This window comes from Vigna unguiculata, chromosome 6 (assembly GCF_037176805.1).
Source record: "Vigna unguiculata cultivar grain cowpea cultivar isolate G323 ecotype 2 chromosome 6, ASM3717680v1, whole genome shotgun sequence".
In the NCBI taxonomy this organism is placed as follows: domain Eukaryota; kingdom Viridiplantae; phylum Streptophyta; class Magnoliopsida; order Fabales; family Fabaceae; genus Vigna; species Vigna unguiculata.
In genome coordinates, this window is record NC_140797.1 from 48,517,667 (window position 1) to 48,540,772 (window position 23,106).

The window sequence follows — 23,106 nt, forward strand, 5'->3', positions numbered from 1 at the left end:
TGACATCTCTAGAAATAATATGAGTATGTTACATTTTCAGTCATCTTTATAAAAAGAGTTAAATAAAATAATATAATTAATGTTTTAAAAATATGAAATGTATTTCATATTTTTCTTGTAAGAAGGTAAGAGAAATATAAAAAATGATTAGAGAATTCAGAATAGGATGTAAACGGATCTAGTTGGATACAAATAGTATATACTCGTAATTCGATCCACACAAAAAAATTATCTATTATTTGTCTATTTATTTATTAGATACTCATTTAAAAAATATTATTTTTAAAACCTGCAGGTACTCGTACATAACCGAATAACTATGAATATTAAAAAAATATATATTTTATAAACTTTCTAAATAAAATTATAAATAATAATAATACAAATTAAATTAAATATAAATAGAATTTTAATTTAATTAACTTAATTTAATAAAATATAAATATAATTTTAATTAAATTAAATTTAATAAAATATAAATTAAAGTTTAATTTTAATTTTTTGAAAGTAATAAATATACGTGGGTATGAATAGTATGATACCCGCACCCAACTTATTTATAAACAGATATTAAAATATTCGTTATCCGCAGATAATAAATATCTGTTAATACTAACTATCAGCCATAAATTTTATCTGCAAATACCCGGAAACACAAATATTTGTAAGATTCGTAATTCATAAGCAACACAACTCCACCTAAAGTGTATAATGATGTTAATCTTTATGAGCATTTATAATACCTTTTTTAAGTCCTTTACTAAAAATAATATATCATGGTTGTTGTGTGGAAATTAAAACAAAAATAAAATTACTTCATATACGTAAAACATTAAACTCATTTTTATTATATTAACAGTCACGTTTACTTAGTTAATTAATATAAAATTAATTAATATATTTTAGTGTGAGATTAAGTGTGCGTAAAAGTATATATTTTTCACAAGTTATGTTTTAATTAATTAGATTAAACATTTTTTAGTATTTAAGAGATTGTGCAAAATTGAATTTTGTCATTAAAAAGATTTTAAATTTTAAAAATGAATAATGTGAAATAAAAGTAAGAAATTACTTACATAAAAAATGATGTTGTTACTTTTGTCATGTATTTAGGTGAACACACATGTTAAAATGTAACAACTTTGTTAGTTAAGTAAACAAATATTTAATATTATTTAATGATAAATTATATAAAGTTTGTTTTTAAATTTAAAAATCAAATATTATTTAAAAGATCGAAATCTAAATTTACATTATAATTTTTGAATTAATATTATATATATTTTTTATGTATTCATATTTTTTAATTTTTAAGAAATTTAAGATCAATAATAAATATATATTTTTTAAAATAGTTGTTAAATATAAAATTAAAAAAAATAAGATATGTAAAAAGAAAATTTAAATAATAATTTAAGACAGAAATTTATAAAAAAATAATTAAAAATAAATTATTTATAAAATAATTAATATTTAAAATAATTAAGGGTAAAATGATATTACGAAATATGAAAAAAAAAGTTATATATATATATATATATATATATATATATATATATATATGCACTTAAATTAAGTGTTTTGGAGTTGCGAACTTATCTTTCGGAGTGGAGATAAAGTCATACTGATAGCCTTGACAAACAACAAAATGCTACGTGTCATGTTGTGATGATTTAAAACATTGATTCTATGATTTTTTACACCCACTTTACATTATTTATTCTATCCTTTATGTCTTTTTCCTTACTAATCATACTAAACTTTATTTTTCTAAATGGTTATATTATCTTTAAAAATTAGTATCAAGTGGTTGTAATGGCCGTTAAAAAAACATTTCTCTAAGCATTTTATAATTCTGAAGTTTTATTTTAATATATGATTGTATATATGATCAGAATCTGTGACTTTCACATGTATATAAGAATACATATATTTTTTGACTTTCTAATGGTTAAAAATGTATTCTTCTTTTTGTCGCTTTAATTCTATGAAGCACATAATTTGTCCAAAAGTGTTAGATCATTGGTACAGAGTGTTTTTAAAACATATAAAAACTAAATGTGATGTATTTCAATATTTAAATGATAAAATAAACCTCTTTTTAGAGAGATTAAAACTCAAGTTTGAAAATATTAGAGAAACAAAACCTTATACTATTCAAATGTTAGGGTTTTGTTTATAAACAGGCATTATTGAACAACAAGATATCAAAAAACAAGAAAAAAGTTCGGGCTTTTCATGTGGCTGTATTTGTTTTTTCATATGTAATTAAAAAAACGTCCCAAAGTTTTTCTTCTTCTCAATTTTAAAACTTTTATATGTTTTTAAAAAATAAAAAAGAAAATTACATACTTGTTTATAGTTTTAAAAATGTTTTTATTACATTTAGTACTATTGTTTTTAAGATTAAATATAATATATTATAGTCTTGTATATAATATTTTTAAGAGTTAAATATGCTTTTAGTTATTCAATTTTAGTGAAATTTGGAATTAATCCCTCTTAAAAATCTTGAACACATCTAGTCCTTTATTTTTAAAAATGCATGGATTAAGTCCTTTAAACAAAAACTTTTTAAATTTATTTGATGTTTCAAACGCGTTTCTCAGCTAACATTGAAGCGAACATGTGTCAAACAGATAAACAAATTAAAATACTATAATAAAATGTGTCTGAAACATTAAATAAACTTAAAAATTTATTGTTTAAAGAACTAAATTAACGCATTTACAAAGTTGAAAAACTAAATTAGTTCAAAGTTTTCAAGAGGGATTAATTCTAATTTTCACTACAAGTTGAACAACCAAAAACATATTTAATCATATTTTTAATCTAATACTAATTTTTGGGCTTGTTAATATATCAGTGTGAAACACACTTTAATAAAAATAATCGTGTGTCACAATTTAAAATAAATATGAATTTTAATTTCTCAGAACTAGGTGTTATTGTTCTCACCTAGGGATCTGATCCATTTTGGTCTGTCCCATTTTTGGTCCACCCAAAACAAGTTGGGTCGAATTGGCCCGCTACTAAAAAATGGGTTGGACAATTCAACCCGTCCCGCCTTAGGACAGGTAGGTCGATCACTTTTTTTTAATTTTTTCTTTTTACTTTTTAAAAATTTTTCCTTCTAAATATATATATAAATTTGTTTATATAATGTAAAAAAATTATTTATTTTTAATTATTTTAAATTTGTAAATATTAAATTTTTTTAAAAAGATGGGTTAACATATCAGAACGGACTGTCCCGCCTTTGATCCACCGATTAAACTAGTTAAGTGGGTTGAAAATTTCAATCTAACTGGTGGACTGAGGGATCAGACCTACGGCAAATCTGATACGCTATGATATCCCTATTCTCTTCTTTAACTACTATGATGAATAGTATTGTTGTCACAAACACCTTACAATCAATGTCTCGTAGTTTCAGTATCATATAACCATACATTTAAAATAGTTTAAGGACATTAGAACCTAATCTCGTAGAAACTTTAAACTGATTATAAATTTAAAATTCTTTTGAAGTTAATTTGAAGGATATAGGATTCCCAAATCTCATGAAATTGATAGTTTGCCATTTTTCAGGTTGATAAAATGAGAGGGGGAAAAGAATGAGAAAGTGATTCCAGTGGTTTGTCTGAAGTAAAATAGCAGAAAGCGATAGGCTAAGGAGAAGAGAAGAAAGTGGAGAAAATACAAGTGGGATAGAAAAAAGATAATAGAAAGTGAAGAGAAAACAGAGCATCTTGGGAAAAGAGGTTAGCAAGTGTCCTACGATTTCCCACCTCACATAGAACATTGGTTCCTCCCTCACACATCATTGTAAATACCGAACTAAATCTCTTTACGCCGAACCACAAACAAAAGTTCAGAACCAAACCAAGAATCAGCAGCATCACTCACTCGTCCATTCCAATGGAGAGCTTTGCACTCCATTCTCTCTCACCATCAACCTCAACCTCCTTCTCTCGCTTCTCCCAACTCCATCATCGTCCTCGCGCCGTCATCTCCAGATCCCAATTCTCTCGCGCCACCCCTTCAGCTCTCCGATCACCCATCGTCATTTCTCAACCCTTTTCCTTCCCTTCCAAACCCAAAACCTTTAAATTCAACCCCTTTTCGAAACCCCATTACCCAATTCAGGCTTCAAAGTCCTCACCACCAACACCAACACCTCTCCAGGGTGCAAAGCCCCTGCCTTTTGTGATCTCCATAGGCATAGGCCTCATTGTTCGCTTCTTCGTCCCCAAACCGGTGGAAGTCACCCCCGAGGCCTGGCAGCTCCTCTCCATTTTCCTCTCCACCATCGCGGGCCTCGTTCTCAGCCCGCTCCCCGTCGGTGCATGGGCCTTTCTGGGCCTCACCGCAACCGTCGTCACCAAGACTCTCACTTTCTCAGCAGCCTTCAGCGCCTTCACCAATGAGGTGATCTGGCTCATCGTCATTTCCTTCTTCTTTGCTCGTGGATTCGTGAAGACTGGACTCGGGGATAGGATTGCCACCTACTTCGTGAAGTGGATGGGAAAGAGCACTCTGGGCCTCTCTTATGGGCTCACTTTCAGTGAGGTTCTGATTGCTCCTGCAATGCCTAGCACCACCGCCAGGGCCGGTGGGGTTTTCTTGCCCATTATCAAGTCACTCTCACTCTCTGCTGGCAGTGAACCCGCCACTCCCTCGGCTAAGAAACTCGGGGCTTACCTCGTTCAGAACCAATTCCAGGTTTTCTTTTTCTCTTCTGCATGTTCGATCTTATAAATAATTTATTATTACGAGTTCAAATCTGAACTTCTGGGCTCAAATAAAAAAATGCATGGAAGAGTGTGAAATGTTTTTACACAGTCGTTCATTTAAAAAATATCGTGAATGATAAGTCAATTTACTTTGATAATGACTATTTCAAAAGTTACAGCAAACATGATTTCTAATTGATTGGTAGTGTTAATTTTTTACAAGAATAGTGTATACTTATTAAAATATTATAAAACATCGGAAGAAAAAGACATGCAAGGAGATGTAGGAGGATTTGTTTTCATCTAATGCCTGATTGATTTTGCTAGATTGGTATACTAGTGTGACAGAAAAATTTGGATATTTGATTGCTTTTGGTCTGCAGAATATCTGGAGATTTATGCGATAAAAATCATTAGACACAGGTTTTATAAGATTTACAGGGTGTTGTTTTCTAATTGTGAAGCAACTTGTGTGCGTTTATTCTGATGTTGCTGAATTTTCTTTATGTGTCCTGTCTCTTCTTACAAACTGTTATCATTTCATAATAAAGTGACTTGTGCATTACCTTTTTGATCTATGACAGTCTGCTGGTAACTCTAGTGCTCTTTTCCTAACTGCTGCAGCTCAAAATCTGCTGTGTATCAAATTAGCAGAGGAGCTTGGGGTGATAGTTTCAAACCCTTGGGTCACTTGGTTTAAGGCAGCTAGTTTACCCGCACTTGTTTGTCTTCTTCTCACACCATTGATTTTGTACAAGCTCTATCCCCCCGAAATCAAGGACACTCCAGAGGCTCCTGCCCTGGCTGCCAAGAAACTCGAAAGTATGGGTCCTGTCACAAGAAATGAATGGATTATGGTTTTCACAATGCTTCTTGCAGTGTCTTTGTGGATCTTTGGGTATGTCACCTGCCTACTATTATTTCTACACATCTATGTGTATGCATGCATCTTTTTTAACTGATTTCTAAGTTTGTTGACCTCTCGGGTGGAGAACCTGGTCCATGTTTTCTAATTAGTACTTTCTAATTTTCGTCATTGTTCTGGTCACCAAGTTTATACTCTCTGGCTTATTATGGAAGCACTCTTAGGAATTCTTTTGTATGCATAACAGAAGAACTTATGGTAATAATGTGAAGTCATTAGTAATTAGTAATAAGTAGTACATTTGGTGTCTTCTCAGAAACTCAACTATGCTTACGAGTATTACACCTTCTGTTGATGACTATCCAAGAGTCCACTAGTTATACCTGTCTGTGTAGCAATGCAAACTGTTGTTTTTCTTACAATTTCTCATCGTTGAATTGTGTACCAACAATGTTTTTATGTTCCTGCAGAGACACTATTGGCATAGCAAGTACTGTAGCTGCAATGATCGGTTTATCAATACTTCTCCTATCAGGAGTTCTTGACTGGAATGACTGCTTGGAGGAGAAATCGGCATGGGATACCTTAGCTTGGTTTGCCATTTTGGTAGGTATGGCAAGCCAGTTGACAAACCTTGGTATTGTGAACTGGATGTCTGACTGTGTGGCCAATAGCCTTCGGTCGTTCTCTTTGAGCTGGCCAGCCGCCTTAGCTGTTCTTCAGATAGCTTATTTCTTCATCCACTACCTTTTCGCTAGTCAGACTGGACATGTGGGGGCTTTATACTCTGCTTTTCTTGCCATGCATAGGGCAGCCGGTGTTCCTGGTGTTCTGGCAGCACTTGCTTTAGGTTACAATACAAATCTTTTTGGTGCAATAACACACTATAGTAGTGGCCAGGCTGCTGTATACTATGGAGGTTAGTCTCTCTCTGTAATGTCATCTAATATCATTATTTTGCATGTGTTTATTCAGTACCCTTCTCTCAGAATATGTACAAGTCAATTGAGTCTGGTTGTTCCAACACTTTTCTTTCTATGTTCTCAATCTTGAGACTGCTGTTTGTTCAATGGTGTATTGGTTGAAAAGAAAAATGACTGAAATTTTTGAAAACCTTCTAAAGGAAACATTATAGGTGAATGCTTTTATTCTTGTTCTGCTGATTCTAGTTGCAATTGGTGACCAAAAGGCTTATTTGTTAAGGAAAACCTTATCTTTATCCTTTCTCCCCTTTTTTTATGAACGTAAGTCATGTTGAAGCTTAGCATGGTGGCTGATATGACTGATTTGAATTGTTTTTGTTTCAACAGCTGGTTACGTAGACCTTCCAGATATCTTCAAAATGGGGTTCATCATGGCTGTAATTAATGGTATCATCTGGGGAGGTGTTGGCTCTTTGTGGTGGAAATTTTTGGGCTTGTACTGATTTTTCATTTCCATGTAAGTAAATAGCACATTTCCCGGTTTCAGTTGGCCTTTCTTTTTCCCGGCCGAAAGAAAAGGTCCTTCCATTGAGGACAGACGAGCTGAGTCATACATGAAAATTTTCTTTCTGCTTTTTGCGTTGTTAGTTTCAATATTATCGTTACCCTTTCTTTCTTTAGTTTATATACACTCATTAGTAACATAAATACTTATAAAGGTTTTTCAAGGAATCAAAAAGATTTGACATTGCATGATCTTCTTCTGTGGATTGATTTGAGTAGGAGTTGAAATAGACGCCTTCCACATGCCACAGCTGTGTGGTTTGTTTTTAGCAGCTACACCAACGAACATAGTTCGGTGCTTGTCCTTGCTCCGGATCAACTCACAAATCACTACTTTTGAAATAATTAGAGACAAGAAACAGCTCTAAATTTTTTTCTTTATTATAACAATAATCACAAAGGAATTCGGTTCTCTCTAGTATGTCCCACTTCAATTCGGTAGGATGAGATGGTAATTTTAGTAAGTTCCTTTTGTCTGGACAAGTTTGTTTTAAGACAATGATATATGAACTCATCCTTCTCGATCTATTTTTAATTTATCATTATAATCATTTTTAGATCATTACATCACATCACTACAAAAAATAAAAATAGATAATCATTACAAAAAATAAAAATAGATAATTGAAAAATGTTTGAAGTGGTGGATTAAAAATAAATAAAAAATGTGGATCAAAATATCATTATCATATACTGTATACTTTATACTAATAAATAAATGAAAGTAGATATATAATAATATTGTAATTTAAATAATTAAAATTTATATACCTAATTTCTAAATAATTGAATAATGTAATACGTGAAGGTAATATTATTTAGTCAAAAATATTAATTAATTAATTAGAGAAGGGCACAATATATAGAACATCGTGACCTGTTTTTTGTTCTCAAAATTGTTTATTCTGCAACAGTCTTCAATCACAGCACGTACCATAGCGTTGGCTCCTTGATTTTCAAGCCAATGGCATGTGAATAAAGCACGACGGATATAGGACTTGTTAAAATATGTAACAAGTTCCAAAGAAATCTGAACAGCAGAAACCATAATCTGAGTGTTACATATTTTACTGTTCTTATTCTTAAACTATTGTCTCTTATTCTATAATAGATTTAGAGAGTAAGCAATGTACATTATTACATGAGTAGGGGAAAGAGTAACACGAAGCTTTCTGCAACATGTATACATTTTACTTTATTTGAGCAAAAAACTATCAACATTTGTCTTTGTCCCACACCTTTAAGAGCTGGATTTGGCTCGCTTCACTGGAGCTTGAAGGGACTTCAGATAAAAATCATCCCTTTTCTCAATTCCATCAAACAGATAGCTAAAGGGTGACATTTTTATATATCTCCCAGTTCCAGGAGCAACCTTCAGTTCATTATTTTCCCAGACAACTCTTCCTCCTGCAATAGTCACTTCAATTTTCCCCTGAAAAAATAAAAAGGAACTTTTTAATATTGATATTACATAATCAGGCTTCAATCACTGCACTAAATACATGTTGAATGGAGCAGTATTAAACCAAAAGAAGGAGATTTAAGTAGTTAATATTAATAAATTTCAATCCTTTGATGGATGATAATATAGTTAAAGCAGTACCTTTCCTCTCCTTCCCTCATAGACATTTGTGTCCAATCTGGAATGGTGGGACTTGGCAGTTATCTCAAAGCTTGAATTTGGATTGAGGATGATAATATCTGCATCGGATCCTGGAATAATAGCTCCTTTCCTTGGATATATATTGAAGATTCTAGCACTAAAATGATTGTAGAAAAAAAAAAGGTAAGACTTTTGGCATCTTTATTGAATATCATATACCATTCATCAAAATAACTAAATACTCTGAATTCTCCTTGTTGTATAAGAACGGGAGCAAATTTTTACTTTGATTAACAGAAAATATACCATTCAGTGCTAGTCAACCGGACATAGTCCTTAACAGATATTTGGCCAGATTCCTGTGATATATTTAACAATACATTCTAGTTAGAATGTTAACCTCTCCTCCATTTCATCCTAATCTAAAAAGAAATGGAAGGCTACGCTGATCATTTATTATCTTACCACCATGGTATCCCATACCACATGCATCCTTTCTTCAATACCTACAAATATCAATTTGCAAAGCACACCAGTAAGGAAATATTTCAAAATCAACTAGGATGTTTTAGGCTAGAAAAAATCTAGGGTCATCCATCGTTTGATTACCATTAACACCATTAGGAATTTTCCTGAAGTCATCAATTCCAAGAGCTTTCTGGGTGGAATTAAAGGCACAATGATCAGTTCCTACCAGCTGCAAAGTTGTAAAAGGTACCCTTGGTTAAATAATCAGTCTAGGAAAAAGAGTTAACCGACCTCAAGGTATTAGATAATACATGGTTGACAATATCCTAATTACTTCCTCAAACTCAAACTTTTACTGATTATTGAACCTTAGGCTAAATCATAATGTGAAACCTGCAGAATTCCTGTTGAAAGGGCAGCTTGAAGGGCCTTATCATGTCCTCGCTTCCTAATAGGGGGACTCATCACATACCTGAACACACAAGAATGAGTACAGCTTATGTTCTTAAAACTGAAGACAACCAAAGAATGCAACAAAAAACGAATGAACAAGTACAGTTACTTACTTTGCAGCAGTCTCAAAGTCAGGATGCCAAAGCCAAGATTCATCAAGGACTAACCCAGAGGCAACAGGCTCTCCAATTACTCTTTGTCCTGCAGCATGAAAGCAGTTAGTGGAACAAAAATATCATGGTGGAAAAAAAGATAAATTACCAAACAAGTAAGGTAAATCACTGAAATCAGTCATCAATAAAATTGAAAAGTCACTGCTACGAATCCCACACTAAGAATAGAAAACTCTGTATGATAAAATTGGGCTTGCACTGAGAGTTGGTCGATGAGAAGGACTTCAATAGGCTGGAAGATAAGTAAACACTAAATAAATGTGAAGAAGTTCATATAAACTTGAAACTGAGGATAAAACATGATGTATGTATATATCTGATCAATCTTCATGGCCACAAAAAAATAGTTTTGGCCAAAAAAGATGCTTTAGTTCATCGTGAAGAGATGGAAAAAGAAAAACACAAGGGGGCATGAAAAGAGAACAAGTCCACATGATACAATTTTAAAAAGAACACGAAGAGTGATAGTGTGCCACTTATATTAGTCATCTGGTTGCTGGAGGCAACTTCTTTCTAGCATGGCCTAACAGTTTCAAGTTTTAAATCTCATCTCACATGACAATTGTGTCTGTATAATTTCCGGTTGTTCATCATTTATAAGTGTATACTTTTATTTGGTTATCACCTACCCACGTTAATTGAGGAGAACAAAAAATGTCAGTATTTTGCCTTAAATCTTATATCCTTTCAATCACATAACCAAGATTCTTATCATTTATCAGTAGGAGATTAGGCTTGGGAAACTCTTTTCCTCCTTTTTCAGTATAGAATGATATGAGGAAAAGGATAAGATAAACAACCCTTTCTTGGAAAGAGGATAAGTAATCCTCTAAATCAGAAAAATGAAAAACAAGGAAACAACAAAAGAAATAAAAAAATCAGCAAGCCAATCTTCCTACAAATCAGAAATGGACTCTTCCTTGGGAAGTTCATCTCTTGAATACAAAACACACAAAAGGAGTACATAAGCAATCCAAAGCCTAAACAGTATCCCTCTAAGAAGGTAATATCAGAGACAGATATCCGAATCAAGTTTCAAACTTCCAAACTCTCAATTAATTTTAAGCAATTTTAGTCCCCTTAGTTTCTACTTTCACAACAAAGCTAGTACAACATTACAGTGTAGGACGAAAGTGGAATTATAAACTGTCCTCAGGTAACCTATTTACGGCTGCCGTAAATCCAAGTACAATTCTGTTTTTTGAATTATTTTTAAATATAATAGAATATTGTTGCTCAAAAAGTCATGGTTTTTCCGCAAAAGGATTTTTTTGTTTGTGTGTTGTTAATTGTCCACTTTCTCTTGGATGAACCATGCACTGTGACAGGAACAGATTAATGGAAATTATGCATAACTTTACTCGGATTAAAATTAAGAACCTGATTTACGGGCCCGTGCAATTTCTTCCATTGCATCGATGCTCATTACATGAACCACATATAAAGGAGTGTTCACAAAATCAGCTAAGCGAATAGCTCGAGCAGTTGCCTCTGCTTCCAACTACATAGGTACATCAAAGTCAAATAGGAAAGGATATCGGAGACATATATTTAGACATTACCAGAATCACACTATACATGGAAACATATCAGTATTCAATCTGATAACTTATCTACTGGGTATGGTTAACAAAAATAGATGAAACTGAATAAAATAAATGCCGAACTAGAATGTTAAGCAAGCAAACTTTTGATAACCGAAGCTAAAAACAGTCAATATTGCCCATGTACATGTGCTACGCAGGAAGCATACTAAGATGAAAAAGGAAATTTTAGATACGAAGAGTGAAAATCATGTTAACATAGGCAATAGGTTGGTAAAATGACCAGGAAGATGAAAAAAAACCAGAGCTGGCCAATATTTTCATTCCACTATGCTGTTATAAAAGAACAAATATGAGGATTTACCACTGCAGGCCTTGAAAGAGCATGCCCCTCAGGACCATTTATTCCAAGTTCTATCATTTTTTTCTGCCCTTCGTCCACAGCATCTCCATTTTCTGCATGGACCATAGCTAAGGCTCCAAGAGACTTGCACTTTTTAAATCCCTCCAGAAGAAGCTCATCATTGATCATAAGAGCTCCTTTATACGCCATGAAAAACTTAAAAGAGTTGATACCTACAATTACAAACCATAGATGCACTACTTGATATAAATTCTTCAACACTTAACCAAAGGGTTTTTGCCACCACATAATCAGTCAAATTATCAAAATGCAACGAGGAAATGAACTGTGACCTTTCTCCTTGACCAGGATTTCCATTTCCCTTGACACAGTTTCATCCCATTTGGTAACAGCCATATGGAAACCATAATCCATGCAAGATTTCTTCGCCTTCTTCTCATAGGCTTCAAAACCAGCTGTTAAACTTCCTTTATGTGGTATAACAAAGTCAATGTGCATTGTTGTTCCACCAGCTAATGCTGCAGCCTGACCACTGAAGAAGTCATCAACAGTTACCGTATCCATAAACTCAAACTCTAGGTGGGTGTGAGGGTCAATTCCCCCTGCCAGTTAACAAAAAGATACATACCTGGAATCTCAGGTAAGATAACAACAACAACAATAATAGTAATAATAGTAACAGTGAAGAAGGGCATGAGTAGGAATTCCACCAATTGGAAAGAGGGGAGGGAGTTTCTAATTTAATAGAGCTAACTACCATCAATTGAATTCCAACTTCCTAGGGTATCAGCACCATCCAATACTGCATACTCAAGACCAAAATATTGTTTTATACAACACTTTGAAGTAGATGCAAGAAGACTAGCTAGACATATTGTACCATCCCCAGATCTTATGTCTACAGACCATATCTATCATATTCATTCTAGCAGGACCTGAGTTCTTTACCTAAGTGTAGACACTAACTAGGGGATAATTATAATGTACGTTTTAGATCGAAAATTTAAGGACTAACCGGGCATGACAAACTTGCCAGTGGCATCTATCACAGTCACCTCATCTCCAACCTGCCAGTGGAATCAATCACACATTGGAAAACAGAAAATAACATAAACACAAGGTGCTAGTAGAGGCTTAAACACATGACAAAAAAAGCAGAAACGTTTAGTAGACTGAGAAAATATACCGCAATAGTGGGTTTGATGGCAACGATGATGCCATCTTCGATGTAAACATCGGCAACCTGCTGGTGGTGAGCATTGACAACGGTACCTCCCTTGATCAAGAGCTTCGATGACGGAGCTCCAGCTCCAGCTTCAGCATCACAAAACTGAATCAACGAATCATTAGAAAACGAAAACGAAAATCTCGATCCGTTCAGTGCTATAGTAATAATGACACCCGAGTAGTGATCACGCAAATAATTGAGTTTGTAAACGTTGAAAAATGTAGAACGAAAAGAGTGAATGAGTAGAGTGAAAGTCAACAGAGAAGAGAGACCTGGTTAGATTGTGAAATCGAAGAAGAAAGGGCGATGAAGAAAGTCAGAGTAAGAGAGAGGAGACGAAGGAGTTGAGACGTGAATCCCATGGCTACGCTATGCTATGGTGATTACTCTGTTGGGTGTTTCATTCAGCACTCAAATCAAATTCTTCTTCGTTCATTCCTTCGACCTCATCTTCATTTGTATTTCAGAAGACGGTTGCGTCGCTGTCTCGGCCAACACCAAGTGGGGCACTCCTTAGTTGCCACGTCGACAAAAATCTTACTTTGTACTTAAGAGCCACTTTGTGAGGATTTTTTTTGAGAGATGATAAAAATGAGTTGCAATCCGTGAGTCAATCTGATTCATTATGGGTTTGGATTGCGTTGGGTTAAAATGTTTTTATAAATTTTAATACGGTTTGATTTTAAGTTGTACTTTACATTTGGGTCATGGTAGGTTGTTTTTTATCTTATACAAATAGATTATATTTTTTTTATTTTGGTTTGTATTTGGATTGTATTAAAATTTATTTAGATTTTAATTAGAATTACAATTTAGTTTTGACTGAAAAAAAAATAAAAAATTGTATTTTTTTTTAATTGAGTGAACCCGTGAGCCAACCCGTGGTGAGCCAGATGGGGTTCGAATTTTTTTTATTCGCTAAAAAGTAAGTCGGGTTGAGTTGGTTCACTAAATCATTGACCTGTGGTGGGTCGAGTCAGATCGGGTCGGGTTATCCGTTTTGAAAACTCTAGAATTTTCACATAGGTTCTATTAAAAAAAAAAAACTTTTTACACCGTTTTATTATTATTTTACAATTTTTACAAGAGTAAAATGATATTAGCAGCATTTTAAAAAGACTAAAAGTAACGAGAAATAATGTCAAATGTAAAAAGGGTAAAGCAAATAACAATGTTGTAAATAGTGGATGGAGAAGCATATTTATTTGTCCTACTTTTACTCCAATCACAAATTTTTTGAAGGTTGATAATTTTAGCATAAGAAAATGTGTACTTTTACCCTAGTTTGTGATACATGAGTAGAACATCTCCAAACCCTGTTCTTCTATTCTGAAAAGGCGTTTAGAAGTCTTAGCTCACTTTTCCAGGTCCCTCCCTCGCTCGCCATGGAACATAAGGTAGAGAGCTTTTTCTTCGAAACATTTGTTTTGTTTCTGCATTTTGCATGCAAAAGAAATTAAAGAATAAGAAAGAGATTGTTATGTTATGCAGAATTCACCTCCGATGTCCGTGCCTCAATTTGGAGGGTGGGACCAAAATGAAGCAGGAGCTTATGACTATTCAGTGGTGTTCACCCAAGCTCGAGCAACCAAAAAACATCAAAAGACCAATATAACTGAGATTAAATCTATAAATCTTGGGAGTGAGGGAGGCTTTTCCAATTCCAATGATGCTAGACATCATCATCACCATCATCATTTTCATCATTTTCGCAGCCATTTTCAGAGTCATGGTCATGGGCATGAGGATTCTTCAGTCATGGTGAAACTATTTTGTTTCTTAAATTTGAATTTTGAAATGCCACACTCATTTTGGTGTTTATGTAATAACAGAAGAACATTGACATGAGATTGTTGATTTTTGTGATGCAGGGGAAGAGGAATATGCTATCCTGCATAAATCGTTGCATTAAGCCATGATGTGCGCTAAGAAGCATAACGGGCTCTTAAAGCAGATGAAGTTTATGAGTAGTAAAGTATGTATGTAGATGGGATGAGTTCATATATAGTAACACATGGTCAACGATCTAAGTGTACTATATATTGTACAGTATCTTATTAAAGCAAAAGATAATATAATGTTTTGCTATATGTACCTGTTTTACCATATAAACCTTAAAGTAATAATTTATGGTCTGTTTTATTTTGTATACATAAAAGAAGAGAAAAATTAAAAATTCAAGACAAATAATTATTAAAAAAAAATACAAGTGTTGAGAATTTGGATTTTGTTTACATAAGAGTACAAATTTACAAAAGAAATAAGATATGATCGATTATGAAAATATATAATCTATTATTTTATGATATAATCAATTATATCATGATATCATTCTAAACTCTAGATAAAAAAAAAAACAAGACATTACATGCTTTTTATTATTTTTTTATTACAATAAAATAAATAATTAATATAATATTACTAAAAATAAGTTATAATAAAAATAAAAGAAATATATTTTTATCAATCTTTTTATATATATTCTTGGTTAATGATTAAATAGTTAAGTAATAATATGATAAATATGGTAAAAGATTAATAACAAATTTATATCAATCTTTTTATCAATCCCTAATTAACTCTGAATTTCACTGTAAAGGATCAACTCAACATTAAAATACTTCAAATTTTGGTCTAAAGTGTACTTCATTTTGTGTGTATCATGCAAATTGCTACTTAACCTTGAATTAAGCTGTGTAAAAGAACTCATCACTTCCAAAAAATAAAGATGCGTAGATAAGATTTGTGTAAAGGAAAATGGGAATGGAGTTTAAGATGATAGTTTGTTGTTGCTTGAGAGTTCAGGGTTTCTTGAATCTGTTTTGTTAGAACATACTTATTCATTAGCTGGTGCATATTTCTTAATCATTAATTAAGAAAGAAGTATGTGTAGGAAATATGAGAATCATTGTGAGTGAATCAACAATGTCTAAAACATATAGGAAATATGAGAATGATTTGTGATACCTTGCAATAACTTGAGAAAGTTGAAGCATGGTAGAGAAAAGTTCAGCAGGGGCGACCTGAGAACACATGAAGTGAAACCAGAACATGGTTATATTTCGAATCTGGTTCATGTGGTCTCAGGAGGATCCTGAAGAGCCACTCTACCCCACATGTTTTGGAAATGGAAGATAGATGTTTGAATTATGTTTTTATGTATTGAATGGGATATACATATATAGAGATTTAGAAGACGTACTACACTGCAGTTGCAGTACTGGTCTGAAGAATGAAAGGTACAACTTTGTACTACTCATTGCAACACAAATCAACAAGCCCAGATATATACTACTACTACAAAAACTCTTTGCCAACACCTCAATGCAATGCAAAATACAAATATCTTTGGACTTCGTCAAATTAAAAGAGGAAAGTGTTTCTTGCCACTCATCAGAGAAACAAATGTTTCTTACCGAGGTTGGTTTGTAACAAAAATATATTAAACAAAAAAACATGCCTCAAATATTATCAACTAAGTGATTTTTTTTTTTTTACCAAATAGTATCATGTAACTTTTATTTACACAAATAATACATGTTTTTCTTAAAAAAAAAAACATGTTAAGGCAAAATTATGTTTAAAATTTCGGTTTTTAAAAAACCGGAACCAGCGTGATTGTATTAAAGATAACTTTTGTAAAGAATCAAATTATTGAAATAGTTTTGTAAATATATTGAAAAAAAAAATTAAGTATAAATGATATATAAAAATAACTCAGATAGAATTTAAGCCATATATATAAAAAGAAAAATGTTAAACTTACAAACATACATAATTAATTTGCGAGAATAGATTAGTGTTTAAGTAAAAAATCCAGTTACTCATCATTGATATTTAATATAAAAAAAACATGAAGTACTCCGTTAATCGTTAATTAACGTTTGTGCTGTAGTGATGTGTTTTCATGAAGGAAATGAAAACAAAAAAGATTGAATGCAAAAGGACCTACACATTCATTATGGATCATAAAAGAAGACATCACTGATATAAGTATCTATGATAAGAAACAGCAAAATGAAAGATGAACACACTAGTGTTAATGCTGAAGAAGATTTGGAACTGGAACAAGACTCTGGGAATAGGTGAAGGGAACATAAAAAAACTCATCTCTATGAGCTGGCAGATTCTTGAGTTCTTTAGTGAGAGGATTGAAGAGAGCCAGAAGAGTTTCCACTCCTCTGAAATCATTCTCCTGTCCAGACAACTCTTCCCGGCACACAATCTCATCACCCCAAAGGCTTAAAGGATAAACAATCCTCGAAAATGGCCCCACACTGTACATCTTCACCCAACTCCCACCAACGCCATCGCATGTATTATTATTATAATCACCATGTAAATCTTCTAACACCCACAAATCAAACCAACAAGACTCAAAGGCCCCAACAATGTAGTGTCGAAACATCGCAAGTTTATCGTTGTGAACCGCAAGAACGTTGTTGCTGTAGGGATGAGAGGATGAATGTTGAAACGGAGGGCCGTTCACCAAAGTAAACAAATCCCTTCCAATGTCGAATGAAACCACAAATTCAGAATCAGTGTCAGAATCAGAAGTCTTGGTGGCAAGCCAAAATATACTACCAGTGATGGCCACGGAACTAGAGACAATACACAGGGGTTGCAACTTGGCGGCGTCGATTTCCTTCCAGAAGCCTGAAGCTAAAGAATAGACCTCCACCCGTTCAACCCTAACGTTGTCGAGAACGACAACCTGGTTATCCGGGGCAAAGATGCACATGGAGATTCGGACGATTTTGTAATCGTCGGCGAGGGGGCTGAACCCAAATCCGACGTAGTTGAAGGCTGAAAGGTTTTCGATGGGAACCTGTCTGATTTGACGGGTGGCCGGATTGAGGATGGAGAGGGCGGTGGTGTGGCGGAGGCATAGGAGGCCGTTGCAGGAGGCGAGGATCTTAGCGGCAGGGGAAACAATGTCGGAGAGATGGGATTCATCGATGAGGTGGTGGTGGTGGGGTCCGATGAGACAGGTGGAGAAGGGGTCGGGTTGCGGTTGTCGGTGGACGCGTTGGAGGAGGAGAAGGGCGTTGTTGCCGGTGGAGTACTCCAGCTGCTGTTTGGTGAAGAAAGGGCTTCTTTCTAAGAGCTTTAACCACTCTTTTGAGACGCATTTGAAGCGCATTAGGGATTTCACCGGAACCCTCTTCAGAATGTTTATTACAACATCCAATGGCAGAACCTCCTTCTCTCTCTTTCCCTCAACCATTTCCGATCTCTGCATTCTTCTCCTTCTCCAATTCAAAACAATTCTCTGAATTCTCTCGCCATTTCCATGCTTTCGATTCTCTCTCGTTTCCTGCACTTTCTGCACCCTCTAACTTCACACCCCATTATATATACACCTAAACCTAATAGAAAAATTTATCCATTCCCTTCTACCAAATAAAAAGCACACCCACATATTACGTATTTAATTATGAATTCATATTTAAGATATGTTTATTATTTTTTATAATAATTATTCTTTAGTTTGTGTTTGTTTGTTTTTTTATTTTGAAGAATGGATTTGAATGAGTTTGATGAAAAAAAAAATAGTGAAAATGAAAATGTTTGGATTATGGTGAGAAGGGATATAAGATGAAACCTAAAAATTAATGAATAATGTGATAGATTAAAAAAAATTAAGTGATAAAATGAAAGATTATTTTTATATCATAAGATAATTTAAAATAAAATGTAATTAATTGTAAATTATAGGCATGCATTTAATATAGTTTACAACATTCAAAATTTAGACTATTATCTATCACCTTTGATCCATTCATGAAACAAAATATCTCCGGTGTACAGTATGTCTTCAACAATCTGGTCAGGCATATCTGCATGGTGCATGGATCAATGCATGGAAGAAGGAATCTCCAGTGTACAATGTGTTTTCAGGAATCTGGTCAGCCATATCTTCATGGTGCATCTGCATGTCATGCCAAGTAGAAAAGCAATAAAACCACATGTTATGCATAGTAAACAAGTGAAAAATCATTGAGGTTAAAAAAGTAATTTCATAATGAGTGAGCTGTCTTCCCTTACTAAGCTCCTCATTTTCACTTTCTCACAAATTCATCTTCTCATCTCGCAAATCATTTGAGTGCATGCTTGCTTTTATACCGGAGACATCTAAAATTAATTCAAGATGGTAAATTCACAACCAAGCAAAAATAACTCTTTCTAGCATCTACATATCCAAACACACCCTGATGTTAAGGAAGGACTCACCTAAGACTTAACCCAACACCTTACCACATGAGCTGACGACAGTCATGTACCACGTGTATTCATGTTTTCGAAAATATCTCTTTTTTTCAAGAGGATTTGCAGCATATCAAACCTAAGTAAGATTCTTTACTTTGCATCAAATTAAACCTCATGTTCTACCGCCCCCCTTCATATCTTATGAGTTTCATTCTTGAGAACATACTCCCCAAACAGATACTTAACATGGTACTTAACGCAGTACTTACAACATTACGTTTTTCAATCTCTCACTATTAGTGCTAATTCAGCAAAGTACTTTCACCGTTGGTGTTCTTTTCGATCTCTACGCATTTCATCACTCCACATTAAATTCCTTATGTCCCTCTTTTCCAATAAACAAAGAAAAACAAATATAAGCTAAAAGTAATATTAGAAAATGTACTTCCAGTTAATTAAGTAAAAAAAAAAGTTAAAAGTTGTGAAATTTGTTTATTTGTTTACTACTTTTATTTGTAATGATTATTACATTCTTTCTATTGAATATCAAAATAAGATAATGTTTTTCTATAAAACTATTGAATATTGAAGATTTTGAAAAAATTAAATTAAAATGACATCGAGTATGGGATCTTGAAGAATTAGGATTAGGGTGACAGAAATATATTGGTTAAAACTATCGTCAATATAAATTTATAATCATTCACTTAAACTTACACTCTACACATACTACGTTTCCTATCAATGAGTTGAAATTTATAATCATTCACTTAAAACATATTTAATAAAATTTGTTCATGAATAAAAATATTATATTAATGGGTACGCTTAAGTTATTTGAAATTGAAGAAAAATTACTTCTAAGTTTCCTTTTAATGATATTCTTTTTTTCCCTAAAACTCTCCACTCTTCTTTTATTTGTATTTTATACTAAATTGTTCAATTATCCTCCTTTGTCTTTCAGAGTCGATATATAGATCCATCTTGAATTTCAGTTATCCCCAATATCTCCATGCGAAGCAATCTTGCAGGTCTTACAATGGCTCTGAAATTGAATACTGAATGCATGAAAGAACAAAGGTGAGTGGGATCGAAGGAAGATTGATACTGTCATTCATGAATGGGATTTTTTTCTAAAATCAATCCAAACCCTTGTTTTTCTAAACAAAAAGGGTTCAAAATTATAGCCTTTAATCTTCTTACACCAAGATGTAACTTTCTAAAATGTTATTTTACAACGAGGTGAATATACATGAACCCCCTTTAATTTATTTTTTATTTAATGTATCTATAAATTCTGTAAATGCAGTTGAGCAGCGCTTTGATATATGATACTGTACGGGCTATATTTGCTAAATTATAAAAAAACAAATTTTGAATAACCAATTGCATAACAATTGTTATCTTGATAGTGTTTGTGGGTGGTAGACAATGGTTTGCCCATTTGGTACAAAAGTGAAATAATTCAGAACACACCGGGATATGAGCATACATCAATGTTATTCATAGGCAATACACAAAATCACAGCATTGGAATCATTCATACAGTTTGTACAATACATAACTTCGTCATTCTAATTTTAATTTTCCCATACAAGTGCATCCAAACAAAGATAACAACTAACCCCACATAGATATCACTAGTGATGGAAGCGAGTTCTGTTCATCATCGTGATGAATTCCTCTGGACTAACCTCTCGATCCTCTGCACATTTTGAGGGGAAAAAAATACATCTCAAAATCATGAGAAGCAGTTACAGAGACAAATGGTAAAGCAAGAGAAAATTATGTCAAGTGACAAATTACGAGTAATTTTTCTCAGTAAATCTTGCATACAAGTTAAAGACCTCTCATCATAATTAATTCCATTATAATCTTTTTTGCAACAGTATTTTCTGTTTAATGTCTTGAGCGCAGACAGTGTCAATTAGAAAATCAAAGTAATGATAATAATATTCCATATGCACAGCATTATGTTAGCATAATCTAAAGCTCATGAATCCACACCCAATTAACCACGGAATACAAATCCACAATGTGACAAGTTTTCTTGTAAAGTTAGAAAGTTGACCATGATATGATGGTATAACTTACTATCTTGGTCTGCTTCATCAACCATCTCCTGAATCTCTCTGTCAGTGAAATTTTGACCCAGCTCTTTTGCAATGCGCTTGATGTCTGATGCAGATATCTTTCCCTGAATAGACCACGATTAATTATAATCAAGATGTAAAAATTATGTATAATACAGCAGTGCAGAAATTTACATTTTGATCATGATCAATAATATGGAAAGCTTTCATGAGCTCCTCCTTAGTGTCCCTTTCTCCTATTTTGGCAGTCATCATGTACTCAAATTCATCATAATCAATCGCTCCACTTCCATCCTTATCTACATCTGCTATCATTTGATTAATTTGCTGAAATGACACGGCAGGTTATCTATCAGAAATGCAAACAGAACTCTAACAAACAGCATATCATCTGGAAATACCACTGCAACGCTAACTTCTGGATTTCATTACAACAGATTGATTCCCTAATACTGAACAAGAGGAAAACAGATGGTTCCCTTCCTCATGACAATGGGGTATTCTCAAAGGAAATAAAGCAAAACATGCAAAATTCAATTCAATCAGAAGAAAATCAAATGGTTACTGTATAATACCTCCTCGGTCATCTCAAATCCAAGAGCCCTGCCAAGATAATATGTCATTCGCAACAACGCAGCCAAATAATAGGACAATAATTTTAAGACTATGAACAACAACAGTACCTCATGGCAACATTCAGCTCCTTGGCATCAATAGTACCTAAAAATCATCAAAGTAATAGCCTTAATAAAGAAAGAAAGAAAAATTACTGAGCCATAGTGTTATTTTGATGCCAAGCTAAAGCGTAGATACAAAACCTGAGCCATCAGTATCAAATAACTCAAAGGCTTCCCTAATTTCTTGCTTCTTCTGCGTTGTCAAATTATGACGTCCTCTTTGTTTAGTGTTGTACCTCCTAGATTCCCCTCTGTATAAAGAAGACTGATACGGGAATTGCACAGGTTAATGGTTCATTCATCATAATTTTTTTTTAAATTATTTTTTGCTCTGAACCCTAGATTTGATACAAGAAACAAAAAAAGAAGCTACAGACTTATGCGTATTATATATCTGAAAAGAAGAGAAAGAAATTGTAAAAGAATAGTAGGAGAACTGATGATGAATGATCTACTGTATCGGTTTCAGTGAGTAAAGATGAGAGATCGTACCATGGTTGTCTGAGACAGGGCACCGAAACGACCAAAATTGAAACACCGTCGTAGAATCTCCCTTCCCCGCTTTTTGATAATTCAACAACGTTTCCTCTGAAATTTAATAAGCACACGGTTAGAAACACTGCACCCTGAAATTTCTTTTGGATCTTCCTTCTTTTTTGTTTTTTTCCTCGATAAAATTAAATTAGATTGGGTTTTTGGTGTTCCTTACTTATTTTTAGAAATTACTTTATGCACTCCTATATTTTGTCCATACACCACTCTATTACAATATAACAATAGAAATAATTTTTTTAAATCTTTACATTTTTAAGAATATAATAAAATATATATTAAAAAATTGATCACACATTTTAGAAGTATTTTAAAAAAAATATTTCAAATTTTTTAACTATTCTACATTTATAATTTACTACATGTGTTTATTTAATTAATAAACAGTGTTGTGTCTGCTTAAAAGATTTGTTCATAGCCGAAGCAATTTATTCTGAAAGTTAATGACCCACACATTATGTAATTTGTATCTAGATGTATTTATTATTAAAAAAAGTTAATAATACAATTTAGTATAACTTTTAATCTAACACAGAAATGTTCTTATGGTGTTTCAACTTAATCAGTTATGAAATTATAAATATTATCTCAATTTAGAATCAAACATGTTATACATTTTTACTTCAGACAGTGTTAAATAATTAATATTTCGA

The 23,106-nt window shown here is 33.1% G+C and overlaps 5 protein-coding genes across 7 annotated transcripts; 2 read left to right on the forward strand and 3 right to left on the reverse strand.

Moving 5' to 3' along the window:
* The first annotated feature begins 3,669 nt into the window (after positions 1 to 3,669).
* Positions 3,670 to 7,171, forward strand: DIT2.1 (dicarboxylate transport 2.1). Its single transcript, XM_028077733.2, has 4 exons — positions 3,670 to 4,725; positions 5,321 to 5,634; positions 6,072 to 6,520; positions 6,912 to 7,171. Exons 1-4 carry the CDS (start codon positions 3,922 to 3,924, stop codon positions 7,025 to 7,027), a joined length of 1,683 nt encoding a protein of 560 aa, XP_027933534.2. The 5' UTR covers positions 3,670 to 3,921; the 3' UTR covers positions 7,028 to 7,171.
* Positions 7,172 to 8,140: 969 nt separating this feature from the next.
* Positions 8,141 to 16,050, reverse strand: LOC114188070 (dihydropyrimidinase-like). 3 transcript variants are annotated; one of them, XM_028076575.2, is made up of 13 exons: positions 15,889 to 16,050; positions 12,880 to 13,023; positions 12,709 to 12,760; positions 12,026 to 12,295; positions 11,694 to 11,905; positions 11,166 to 11,286; positions 9,726 to 9,813; positions 9,553 to 9,631; positions 9,301 to 9,388; positions 9,157 to 9,197; positions 8,998 to 9,050; positions 8,692 to 8,848; positions 8,141 to 8,520 (listed from the first exon to the last, which is right to left on the reverse strand). In XM_028076575.2, the coding sequence occupies exons 3-13, from the start codon at positions 12,713 to 12,715 to the stop codon at positions 8,329 to 8,331; spliced, it is 1,308 nt and encodes a 435-aa protein (XP_027932376.2). In that variant the 5' UTR covers positions 12,716 to 12,760; positions 12,880 to 13,023; positions 15,889 to 16,050; the 3' UTR covers positions 8,141 to 8,328. The 3 variants fall into 3 exon arrangements, with proteins under 3 accessions (XP_027932376.2, XP_085530948.1, XP_027932375.2); XM_085674822.1 differs by lacking the exon at positions 15,889 to 16,050 and adding an exon at positions 14,201 to 14,339; XM_028076574.2 differs by lacking the exon at positions 15,889 to 16,050 and adding an exon at positions 13,194 to 13,462.
* LOC114188073 (uncharacterized) lies at positions 14,179 to 15,047 on the forward strand. Its single transcript, XM_028076579.2, has 3 exons — positions 14,179 to 14,318; positions 14,413 to 14,682; positions 14,793 to 15,047. The coding sequence occupies exons 1-3, from the start codon at positions 14,307 to 14,309 to the stop codon at positions 14,838 to 14,840; spliced, it is 330 nt and encodes a 109-aa protein (XP_027932380.2). The 5' UTR covers positions 14,179 to 14,306; the 3' UTR covers positions 14,841 to 15,047.
* An 803-nt stretch (positions 16,051 to 16,853) lies between the features above and the next one.
* LOC114188071 (putative F-box protein At1g32420) lies at positions 16,854 to 18,290 on the reverse strand. The gene has a single exon (XM_028076576.2). The coding sequence runs from the start codon at positions 18,161 to 18,163 to the stop codon at positions 16,961 to 16,963; it is 1,203 nt and encodes a 400-aa protein (XP_027932377.2). The 5' UTR covers positions 18,164 to 18,290; the 3' UTR covers positions 16,854 to 16,960.
* Positions 18,291 to 20,614: 2,324 nt separating this feature from the next.
* On the reverse strand, positions 20,615 to 22,585 carry LOC114188072 (putative calcium-binding protein CML13). Its single transcript, XM_028076578.2, has 7 exons — positions 22,394 to 22,585; positions 22,043 to 22,166; positions 21,908 to 21,944; positions 21,800 to 21,827; positions 21,399 to 21,551; positions 21,226 to 21,328; positions 20,615 to 20,836 (listed from the first exon to the last, which is right to left on the reverse strand). Exons 1-7 carry the CDS (start codon positions 22,394 to 22,396, stop codon positions 20,772 to 20,774), a joined length of 513 nt encoding a protein of 170 aa, XP_027932379.1. The 5' UTR covers positions 22,397 to 22,585; the 3' UTR covers positions 20,615 to 20,771.
* Between the last annotated feature and the right edge of the window lie 521 nt (positions 22,586 to 23,106).